Source organism: Oreochromis aureus, linkage group 1, assembly GCF_013358895.1.
Source record: "Oreochromis aureus strain Israel breed Guangdong linkage group 1, ZZ_aureus, whole genome shotgun sequence".
In the NCBI taxonomy this organism is placed as follows: domain Eukaryota; kingdom Metazoa; phylum Chordata; class Actinopteri; order Cichliformes; family Cichlidae; genus Oreochromis; species Oreochromis aureus.
The window spans coordinates 17,742,332-17,753,718 of NC_052942.1; the positions used below are offsets into that span (position 1 = coordinate 17,742,332).

The window sequence follows — 11,387 nt, forward strand, 5'->3', positions numbered from 1 at the left end:
AGAAAAGGAGAACCCGGAAGTCAAAATATCCCAGCATTTTATTGCTCCAGCCAATAGCATTTTAATTAATGAGCCCTGCATATGACAGTGCTGTGAGAAGTAATTTTTATTGCGCCCTAGTTTTCTCATTAGGCGTCTATTAACATCCTGCTGACATATCCTACCCGGCAGTAAATGTGGGGCTAGAATAATCATATTTTGTCATGCAGGTATACAGAATGAAATGCTGTTGCCACTTGGATAGCAGCGCAAATGTGTAGCCTTCGTTGTTTGGCGGAGATGGCCGAGCCGAGTTCACAGAGGAAGCGGGAGGGGCGGTCTCACGTGACTCGGGTTCTAAAGGCTACCAGTTCACATGATGAGATGAGGCGCAATCAGACTGTACGCCTGTGACCGACGCTCGACTCTGTTTACTGCTCCTTTAGCACCAGCTGCACGCAGTTTAGGGACAATAAAAAGCCTCGACTACCCTCCTTCACACAGCAGACACACGTAAACGGGAGCAACTGTGGAGTCAAGTGTGGCCGTGTAGACTCACCTGCGCTAACAGCAACAACAACAGCAGCAGCAGCCGCGGCTCAGCACCACTTCTCTCCCCGGGCTTGTTCGTGCTTTCCGCAAGGGTGAAAAAGTGCTTCTTGCTCTGCTTGAAAATGAAAGTGTCTCACGCTACGGCCGGACTCGTCGTCTGGTTTGTGGTCCTAGGTGAGTTCGTTTTTTCCTCCCTTTTGAGAAGCTACTGTTGGACCAAACGGTGTAAGCGCGAGCCACCTGCGGTAGGTTTAGTTATCAGGTGCAAAAACTGTCGGTGCGTTACCGGCCCGGGCCGTTTAACCGTTTTAGCTAAAACTAGCCAAAAAGGTGTAAGGCCCCCCCCCCACCCGTTCACCTCGTTAGTGCTTGCCGTTGCCTTCGTGTGGACTATAAATTGCATTGTATTTATTGTCCATAAATGTCAAACTCATAACTTAATTAAACCATCAACAATTCAGGGAGGATAATTTACATAAGACTATTTTTTTTTTTTTTTTTTTTTTTTTTTTAAAGAGTTTTTCCTCATGGCGTGGTGTTCCTGTGTGCACACTTGCTTTGTTAAAAGGCTGAAAATTATAAAAACAGCCTCCTGTGGGTGATGGGACAGCTGTTAGCTGCTGTAGTGATTAGAGAAGCTGTAAGTATGGATTACTGAGTTTCTAGAACGTCAGCCTTTACTTGTTTCTTTGACCTCAGGTGGTTTTAAAAGGGAAAAACAAAACTTTAAGACTGTCAAACATTTAAACAAAACGAGTAAATTTTGGTCACTACACCTTCAGCTGGGTGGCTGAGGATGGTGTTTTATGGGTGTTATTTGCCAGTTTATCAAGCTGGAGACTTGTCCTCTTGCTCAGTTGTGCAGCAGAGCCTTCTACTTCTTTTATCCGGGTTACATTTATATAATGTAAATGGAATAGTGCATACCAGGGTTTTTCCTAGCTTAAAAAAAACAACAAAAAACAGGCTTTTATGGGTGTGACCGCAAACGGGAGCACAATTTTTATGCTTAATGTGGCAAAAATATTAAAAATGTTTTCATTTAACAAAGACTTTAATATTTTCCTATTGTCAGTTAATTGGTGTCTATCAAGATCAGTCTTGGTGTGGTGTGTGGTGTTTTGGTTTTTTGTTTGTTTTCCTCCTCCTTCTTTTCCCCCTCTCAAAGAGTGAAACCAAAAAATCAAACTTTGAGTTTTCAGTACCAAACGGCCTTCGTTTCCAATAACTGCCTGAAGTCTTTTGTAACATAAAGGTAGAAGGGGAGCTTTCTGATTAATTCTTTTTATTAGTGTAAAATTGGGTCAGTAGGTACCCAACTGCATTTTTAAAGTTCCAGTTCCCCACAGAAGGTTAATCCAGCCATGAGCAACAGCAGAAAATTGGGACTTTTTTTTTGGCAATTGATAGTTTTTCTGCAAACACCTCTATTTTAAGGTAAAACACTCTCACTGTATGTGTATGAATATGTGTATATGTTTGGGTTAAGAAGGAAATTTGAAGGAACTCATTAGGATGCAGAAATTATTTACTAAATGTATTTAAAGGGCTTTTATTATTGTGAATTACCCCCCAAAAAAAAGGATCAGTGCTTCAGTACTGTTGGAGCCACAGCACTTTAAAGTTTCACACTGAGTCATTTGTGAAACCAAACCACAGTTGCCCGAAAAGTCTGTAGATTTAGTAATGATCCCTTTTTTTTTTTTTTTTTTTTCCTCTTCTTCTTCTTTTTTTTAAAAAAAAAATAAATAAATGTTGGTGAGCAGCAGATCGGCCTCATTGTTGTGTCATTTGAGAGCTTCACATGACTGCCATGCTTGCTTTGTGTTGCATACACAAGCACCTGGCTGCTGCTGACACAGGGAAACAGGCCAGCACAGTTATAGCTCGAGCTGTTGCCATCCTCACTCTGTAATATAAAACTACATTACTGACATTGCTTTAAAATAAAACCTCACTGGGGGTTCAGTTTTGAATCTGTATTACAAAACAGGGTCAGTGTTTTATACAGTGTTTGCTGTGCTTCATCCTATCTGTACACACGGTGTCTGCAGCTCATGACCGGATTGCAGTGTTGTGTAAATGGTCTGCAAGTGTGTTTGCAGGGTCAACAAAGGGGTGACATGGGGTTAAGTTTCAGCAAGAAAGGAGTGGGTGTGATTGACGGAGACCACCAACAGGGCTGACGCACAGTGGTCTTTATGTTCAGATCAAAAGGATGAAGGAAGAGCAGTCAGTGCACTAATAAGTGAATGATGAAATTTCCAGTGGGATGAGGCCAAAGATTGGTTAAATCTGCCCCCTAGCAAATAAATTCCTGAAATGCACAGAACTCTTTCAGTTGGCACAATCTTTTTTTTTTTTTTTTTTTTTTTTTTCTTCCTCCTTCTTTTCTGCTAACTCACCAGCATGTTTATTCTGTTGATGGCATTTCCCATTTTATTGTTCCCACATATTCTGTGAACACCAGACAGAACTTGATAAAGTCTGTTCCTCTTTGAATATATATGTAAAGCAGTCAAACTCGACCCAGAGCACATCAGCTTCTCTGACTCTATGGGAAGTGTGACGCAAGTGGGAGAACCCTGGTATTGCATTATTTTTAGGATATGATTTGTTGGATTGAATATGAGTATTTACTGTAGATAACCATGTGTTTGAGATTTATAGCCACCATCTGACACACAGTGAAACATGTAGCAGTGGGGTAGAAGGTGCCAGAGGATGAAGATATTAATAGCCCACGTGTGTTTTGTCAGTGTGAAAGTAGGCTGAGTTTTCTGTATAACTGGATTGGCAACATTAGGTCAGATGACTTTTGTCTGAGTTAATGTTTCAAAAATCAGGTCTCTGTAGCCACCTCAAACATCTTTTGGCAACTATTTGGGCATTTAGTTGAATTATTAATTTCAGTAGTTAACATTAACAAGTACATGAGTCAGATTTTGTTTGGGAAGGTTGCTAACTAAGTGACCTGGGTGTGTCTGACAGATGTAATAAGTTGTTTGAATTCTCTTAATGCTATGTTAAAGGCAGCTGCAGACCTTTGTTTAGGTTCTGAAGAGATTTCACCTCTAATCTCAAAGCATCTATTATAAAAGCTGATGAGTTCTAGGTGTTTACCCTCTAGAGGTCTTAAAGCAACTGAAAGGAGTCCACTTGCCTTCAACACAAACACGGAAAACTACAGCGACCTGGATGACCGAGAACCTACAGATAGTGCTTGCTTCTTTACTTCAGCAAAGGATACATGGGACCATCTGTTATGAAGGCAAAGGAGATAATTTAGTCCAACAGTTCATAGCAACGCACCAGATAACGGTCACTAAGGTCAACATGGCTGACAAGTGACACAGGTCATATAAATGTTGTGCGTCTTCCCTTTGTATATCATGACCCACAGATGTTTTGAATTTTCAACAGGCTGTTAATCCCATAGGTGTGATCATTATACAGCTGTCATAAAATCAGCTTATCGAGGTGCTGCTCTAAAAGGAATAGATGTTGACCAGTTGCTGTTCTAATGATTAATCTACAGTAGATTTACAGTTTATGTGATTTGATTTTGTGCTAGTTATTAAAGTTTATTACCAGCCTTTAGGATTATTGTTAAGTGGACCTCGGTCACAAAAAGCCTTCTGCACAGTATTCACCGAGTGCTGTCTCTTAAAATGCTTCTGGGTTTGTAGTCATGGGCGCTTGGCTTTAGCAGTCTGCAGACCTCTAGTGGTGGTTTCTGTTAACTTTCTTTTTGATTGTTTTTTGCTTAACAAGGTAAATGTAGGACATGCCGTCTTGTAACAGAGGCTGCGCTGTACAATTATCAATGTTAATTACCCTTTATCTTACGAGGTCAAGTTAAAGACTGAGATCAAGAATATGCACGTGGTATAAGTGTGGGTTTTAAATGCATCCATTTATTTTGGTGTCATAGCGAACCTAGGGGTCAGACTCTAAATTGGATCATATCTGGATCATATTCTGAGCTAATGAGTATATCAGTGCTTACAGTTTGACTGTGGGTTTTGTGTGTTTATAAATGACAATGCACAATTCAGCATGTAATCTAATTAGTATGTAAATATCTAGAGCCACGCCTTTCTTTAAAATGGGGTTCTGGGATCTGATTGAAGCCTGCAAACATGTAGACACTGACTGTAACACCCCTGAAAGTCTCTGAAACCAAAACATTTCAGACTTGGATTTATCACTCGATGAGACCTGTTGCCACTTTTTTTTTCTTTTTTTTTTTTTTTCTGCCTAAAGATGCAATTTTTAAATGGTTAAATGATGTTTATTTAACCAGTTTATTACTTAGTTTTTCTTATTGTCTTTCATATCCAGGTTGTATTGATGCAGTTACTCTTGAGGTGAAGGAGAGCAACACCACCTGCATTAAAGCTGATCTGTCTGCGTCATTCTCCATTATATACAACACTACCCATGCCGAAGTACGTACAGATGTTTGCTCACCTACTACCGCTTCATTTCTGTGTCTCCGGTTATTTATTTGTTGTATCACTTGTGTCCTCAGAGAACAGTGCAGGTCTTACTGTCCAACTCTACCACAGTGGATACAGCAAACAGCACATGTGGCAAAGATGGCAGCTCCCCCAGACTGGTGGCAGTATTTGGATCTGGCTACACTCTTGGGCTGAACTTCTCAACCAATGGAACCCTGTATCAGGTTTCTAGCCTGACTCTGCAGTACAACCTAAGCGACACTTCAGTCTTCCCCAATGCGACCATCTCCGGTGAGACCATGCACTGTCCTGAATCATGTGATAGATCTTAAAATATTATTTTGTGGTTTTTAAAAAAGTGTCAGATCTGTTCTGAATAGTGTAGCATAAAGACGGGATGCTACATGTATAACTAGACATTTCAGTGTTACACATGAATTTCATTTAGGAATTCATATTTGGTTGTTAATGATGAACGAAAAATCGTGTGTGTGTGTGGGGGGTTTTTTTTTTTTTTGTTTGTTTGTTTTTTTAAATAAGACATTTCAAGAAGTTTGCAAGGTAAGAAATCTTAAAATGACAATGTCCTGGATGACTGACACCTGGTTAGGTCCTTCTTCATAGTGCAGGTCTGAGGTATTTAACTTTTATTCCTAATCAGCAATAAAAGGCTGATGCGTGACCCAGGTGGGTGGGCAACGTGGACCCCAAAGTTTGAATGTGAGAACGAAGTGACATAGGTACTTCAAAATGACACTAAGTGCATCTACTAAAAATTTGTTTGAATGTGTGACCTTTACTGCATAGTCAGGGTTTAGAGGGATTGTCTTTAGATGTCAGCTAGCTAACATAGAGCTAACTTGTAGCTCTTCTCTTATGAATGCCTGGATGAGCTTTTTTGTAACAGTTGTGAGGACGGCCACACTGATTATTTTAAATTTGAGTGCTTTGTAACTTTTAGCAGTGCCTCGGGATTTTTTGGAAACTGAATGAGGCGTTGGACTGAAATGTCAGTGTAAACAATAGGATGGTATTCAAGGTACTGTTGTGCTTATTTCTACCTACTCCGTTGTAGGTGTGGTCACTCTGGTGTCTGCCTCTGTTGGGATTGAAGCAAATGTCAACACCACCTACAAATGTGCAAGCCCTACAGTTATTGCCGTCGCCACTGCAAAAGTTAATTTCACTGACATGAGGCTGGAGGCGTACATGCCAGGGAATGAGCTGAGTCCAAATGGTAGGTGGATGTTAAAGGTTTTTACTCTTGAGTGGTTTTAAGTTTGTGAACTGTTTCTTTAGTGTTTATTCACAGTATTATTTCTCTGTTCGCAGAGACCGTATGTTTTGCAGATCAAACCAGCACAACACCTTCACCTACCACTGTCAGTACAACAGCAGTTCCAACTCAAACCCCTCCAGGAACACCTCAGCAGGGCAATTACACTGTGAAGGACGCCAATGACACCATATGTCTCTTGGCTAAAATGGGGCTGCAGCTCAATGTTTCCTACACATCTCAGAATAAGGTAAACTACAGCTTCAAGAGCAGCCATTCTCCCCAAAAACAGCAAATGTTTAACCAGTTGTCAATAGAAATGAAAGGAACTTGAAACAAAGTGTATCTTGGGTTTTATTTTGGCCAGACTGTCCAGGATGTATTAAACCTCAATCCTAATGTGACAAACTCAACGGGATCATGTGGAGCCAGCAGTGCTACACTGGTTTTGACACAGACGCAATCTACTATTCTCACCTTGAACTTCACTCTGGTAAACTTAACCCTATTTTTGTTAATGTTACATTAGTTATTTTTACAAAACTGCTCAGCTCTTCCTTTGGTCCACAGAACTCCACAACCAACAAGTACCATCTGAGTGGGGTAACACTGATTGCTAATTGGTTTGACAGTGGTAAGTACCTCTGATGAACAACATGCATTTAGTTTTTCCTGTTGTTGTTTTGTTTTTTTTTTTCTCCTTGACTTTTTGACGCTGAATAAAATGAACTTTCTCTACTCAGCTCACTTTTCCATGAGTAACAACAGTCTGAACTACCTGCGCAGTACGCTGGGCTACTCCTACATGTGCAATGCAGAGCAGACTCTGTTTGTGACACCGAGCTTTTCTCTCAACACATTCGATCTCCAAGTCCAGCCCTTTGGTGTCAAGAGTGGCCGGTTTGCTACAGGTATGAATGAATTAAGCATGTTGTTCGTCTCTGACATTACATGTCATCATTCCTCCAAGTTTATACGCATTTTGATTGTGAAAATTGTGCTGAAAGAGATTCTGCACACTGGCTGAAGATGTGTGGAGAGTAGATGCACAAGTTGGATCAAACATTTTGAGATTGGATATCTGAAGCCTTTGTTTCCAGCAGCTGGAGCATTTGTGTAGCCTGATAGTGGTCAGCAGCTGTTTATTATGACCATGAACGGCCCTGCAAATAAAAATTAAAATTAAAAAAACCCAAAACAAAATTTAAAAAAAAAACAAGAAAAAACCCAAAACCTTGAGATAAGTTGGTTTTTGTAACTTGTAATAAGGTGAACTTTGCCATATTCTTTACATGCAAAAAGCTTTTGAATTGGTTTGCATTCAAAAAGAAAAATCTAATGCTGCTGGTGACAGTTGAACACATCCATAATTTGTTTCAGAATGAATAATAAGAGATGAATTTGAGATGAAATGAAGCCTTACCCTGTACTAAAATGATAAGTCTGAAATGCAGTTTACCAGACCAGCTGGAACATTCACACTCTACATCCATATCAGCCCAGTGGTTTTAAAGGGAAAAACTGTCATTTTGTTTGCACAGCTTAACCTTCTGATCTACCTCTTGTGTGTCTGTAGCTGAGGAGTGTCAGATGGACCAAAACCAGATGATTATCCCCATCATTGTCGGAGCAGCTCTCGCTGGTCTGGTGCTGATCACCCTTATTGCCTATCTAATAGGCAAGAGGAGGAGCCATGCTGGTTACCAGGCCATCTAAGCGACCCTTCATTAGACTTGAACCATACAGGCTGATTGGTGAAGGGATGAACCAAAGGGTGTTACTCGGTGATGGATGACTCTGTGGGCATGAACCTGAGTGAATGGGAGCGTGTGTGTGTGTGTGCACGCGCACATATCTGCGGGATATTTTTCACTTTTTCTGTGGATTACGATTAAACTGCTAACTTTAGATGCATCTTGACAAAACCTGAGGTGACTCAAAGTTTGAGAGAGTTTGAATTTGCTGCAGCATGTTAACCATTAATGGTCTGCTCTTGTTTCGTGTTCTAGGAGCTTGATTGTATTTGCTTGAACTGCTGTTTCTTTTTAGCTGTGTAATTATTTATAAGGAATCTTCCAGTTGAAGAGGCAGAGGGAATCACATGAACTACCTAAACATGCTCACGGGTATATTTTCTCCTTCCTGAGCATAAGATAATCCCGGCAACTCTTAAAAGGCAGCACACAGCCTTTTTTTTTTTTTTTTTTTTTTTTTTTTTTTTTTCCCCCCCACCTTCCCCTTCAGTCGTCCTCAGATGAAACTAAGCCTATCCCATCACTGCACTGCACAGTTAATGCAGCTAATCAAATGCAGTCTGATAGTTGTAGCAATAAAGTGTGGATTCCTACTTTAATGTAAATGTGCCCCCTGAAGCCGTACATAGACTTGGACAACAAAATCAAAATGTATTTAATAGACTTGTTAACAGCTGTATGGCTGACTTCCATTCTTGCTTTTCACCCCCCTCCCCAAAAGAAATGTAAAAAATTTTCTTCTTTTTAATTGAGTACTGGGTTTGCTCTTTTGTATTGGATAATAAATTCTGACTATTCCTACTGTGGATGTGGTGCCGTTTGTTTGTTTTTTTTTTCCCTGTTAAGTTTTAAACTTCAAGCTGGTTACTCAGGTTTTAATCAGTCTACCTAGAACTGAAAACTTTGTTAAAGAGAAGTGAACACACCATTGTAAGGGAAAAAGATCCAGCCCTTAAACCTACTGAAATGCAACACCTTAGAGATGAATCACACTATATATAACATTGTACCAGTATTTGATGTCAACTTTCTATTTAATCGAACAACCACTGTATATAACCTTGACAGATTTTTAATGTGAAATACAGTAGACAGGTTCTTCCAGTTGTGCTTGGTGTACAACTCATGCCTGAACATTTACCACTAGGCATTTCCTTCTGTGTGACTCATTTTCTAGACTAAAGTGCAGAATTCCATTTTTAAACAAAAGGAAATGTTTACCAAACTACACAATCATTTCATACAGCACAGACCTAAGAATATTAAACACGTATTTACACTTAGGGCTGCATGTTTGTTCCACACTCACAGTATGTACAGTAGTCACAATGACTCAGTTAGGAAAAAAAAAAAAAGGTGCAAACTTCTGCTGGAATGAGTACTGAATCTAAGTAACGGAGAGGTCAGGATTCTTCAGCAGTGATTCGAGAGCGACAGGTTGCCCGGAGCTTAGTCAAGGTTGTCATGGAGAGACTTCCTGGTTCAGTGAAGATTTTCTAGGAAAGGCAAGAGAAATGGGGATTAAAGGATTACTAAAAGGAAAAGTACTAATATCTCTAATCTTTCATCCCGTAAAATGATTCTTGATTATTTTTAAAAGTTGTAGGGTTTTTTTTACCTGCATGAATGTGTGGCACTCCTCTACAAATGGTCCATGTGTGATCTGCTTGAAGCTCTGGCAGACGTCCGGCAGTGACTGGGACTGTTGAATCAGATCCTGGTTGTGATGGATCAGAGTCAGAGCTACGCGGAACAGGATTTTCGAGCCCTCGTAGAACAAGCAATCCCAGATCCGCAGAACAGTCTGAGAAAAGCAGCAGCAAAGCACTGAATCCCAACAACAAAGTAGTGCACGACATGAAGAGTAAACCACATGTAAAAAGATTCTACTGAACAGAGCTGGGGAAGCATTAATATAGTTTATTAACTTTAGTAGATGTAATCAAGGCAAGTACAATTTTCACCTTCTTTTCAATTTACCTTAAAATATTTTTCCAGTGTTTTTAAGCTCTTTTCTTAACTTTTATTTTTAAGCATTTTTCATGGTAGATGTTTGTAACATTGGATGAAGGAAAGCTTCACCGCATCACCCAGAAACACTTCCTGTTCAGGTATCATTTCTGACACTGGAGAAAAGGAGGTGTTTGACTCTGCTGGCAGTTCAGCTACATTCAGACTTGCATAGTGGTTCAAAAGCAGTTTAATTACTTCTTTTGCCATTTGTGTATATTTAACTACAGAAACTACAAACAGCATTAGCTTAAAAAGGAAGTCTATTTATTTTTAACTATTTTACCTTTACCATTTCTTCCCTGCTCTGTAATGTGATGTGAGGTTATCTCCACACACATTTGCACAGAGCACGTGTACAGCGGCAGTGCTCACAGAGCGGCTATCTCACCGCTGCTGTTTGTTCAGAGAAGTTGGTGCATGCAGATTTAACCCACCTGGACAAAGCTCACAGTAACTTTGCCATAAATTGTGGTGCTTTTACTTATTCATCCATTTATAAAAACAAGCAGTTACTTGTAATAATTTTGTAGTTTCCTCAGCACTGCTGCTAAAAATGCAAATACAAATTTGACTATTTTCTGTATTTCTAGTGTCTTTTTTTAATGTAGAGAGGTGCAAAATAGTGGGGAAAATGTTTTTTTCCCCTCTAAGTTTTCACATCCAACTTGTTATTTTCCACTGCTTCTGCAAGCATTACACCCTCCTACAGCAGTTGTATCTGGGGAACAAACATAGCAGCTCACACCCTCCTGAAGGTCAACAGAGGGAGACAGAAACAATAAAGACTGCTGTATAAAGTGGCTGCACTGGATTAAACAGAAGGAATAAAACAAAAGTTGTCATTTTTATCTGAACCCACTAAAAACTGGGCTGTGATAAAGCACGAGTATTTAGTTAATAATCTGAATATTTTTTGAGATATTACAACTAAATGTCAATTAAAAAAAAGTTTTGTGGCAGTACTGATAGGTCACAATGTTGGATCGTGAGTATGAAACACTGATCGCAGACACACTCACCTCTACAGGCAAGATGTCTATGTAGAGACAGATGAACCACCGGGAGACCACCAGGGTCCACATGACGTTATGGTCCACCATGATCTGCCATACTGGTGGGATTTTTACCTTCACCAGCTCCCCTAACACCTCCTGATCTGTCTTCAGACCCAGCATGGCTGGACTGTAGTAGTCTGTAACCACAACACAGACACATCGTTGATATGAACAAAGCAATATATGCAATACAACACCTGAATGAAGAGCTTAAATGTAAATTTAATAAACATTTCTTGTTTGACTACAAGATCCAAATGAAAAGAGTGCAGCTCTGAAGCCACACACAGAGGCC

General features: G+C 39.9%; 2 protein-coding genes across 2 annotated transcripts in view; one reads left to right on the forward strand and one right to left on the reverse strand.

The window, feature by feature from the left end:
• Nucleotides 1-321: 321 nt before the first annotated feature.
• Nucleotides 322-8,830, forward strand: lamp1a (lysosomal associated membrane protein 1a). The gene is made up of 9 exons (XM_031729586.2): nucleotides 322-705; nucleotides 4,876-4,982; nucleotides 5,066-5,285; nucleotides 6,070-6,231; nucleotides 6,327-6,520; nucleotides 6,638-6,763; nucleotides 6,841-6,904; nucleotides 7,014-7,181; nucleotides 7,847-8,830. The coding sequence occupies exons 1-9, from the start codon at nucleotides 654-656 to the stop codon at nucleotides 7,984-7,986; spliced, it is 1,233 nt and encodes a 410-aa protein (XP_031585446.1). The 5' UTR covers nucleotides 322-653; the 3' UTR covers nucleotides 7,987-8,830.
• A 250-nt stretch (nucleotides 8,831-9,080) lies between these two features.
• grtp1a (growth hormone regulated TBC protein 1a) overlaps nucleotides 9,081-11,387 on the reverse strand; it is an 8,026-nt gene continuing 5,719 nt past the window's right edge. Inside the window, exons 6-8 of the mRNA XM_031729587.2 lie at nucleotides 11,057-11,229; nucleotides 9,643-9,828; nucleotides 9,081-9,520 (exon numbers count right to left, since the gene is read on the reverse strand). Of these exons, the coding sequence (XP_031585447.1) occupies nucleotides 9,428-9,520; nucleotides 9,643-9,828; nucleotides 11,057-11,229 (452 nt within the window). The 3' untranslated portion in view covers nucleotides 9,081-9,427. The remainder of the gene's footprint in view (nucleotides 9,521-9,642; nucleotides 9,829-11,056; nucleotides 11,230-11,387) is intronic.

What these genes read in the sequence shown, in the direction of transcription:
- lamp1a (XM_031729586.2), top strand. Translation starts at nt 654, where the DNA reads ATGAAAGTGTCTCACGCTACGGCCGGACTCGTCGTCTGGTTTGTGGTC. An exon ending in CCCCAATGCGACCATCTCCG is followed by an intron (nt 5,286 to 6,069) that starts GTGAGACCATGC and finishes ACTCCGTTGTAG; the next exon opens with GTGTGGTCACTCTGGTGTCT. An exon ending in GAATGAGCTGAGTCCAAATG is followed by an intron (nt 6,232 to 6,326) that starts GTAGGTGGATGT and finishes CTCTGTTCGCAG; the next exon opens with AGACCGTATGTTTTGCAGAT.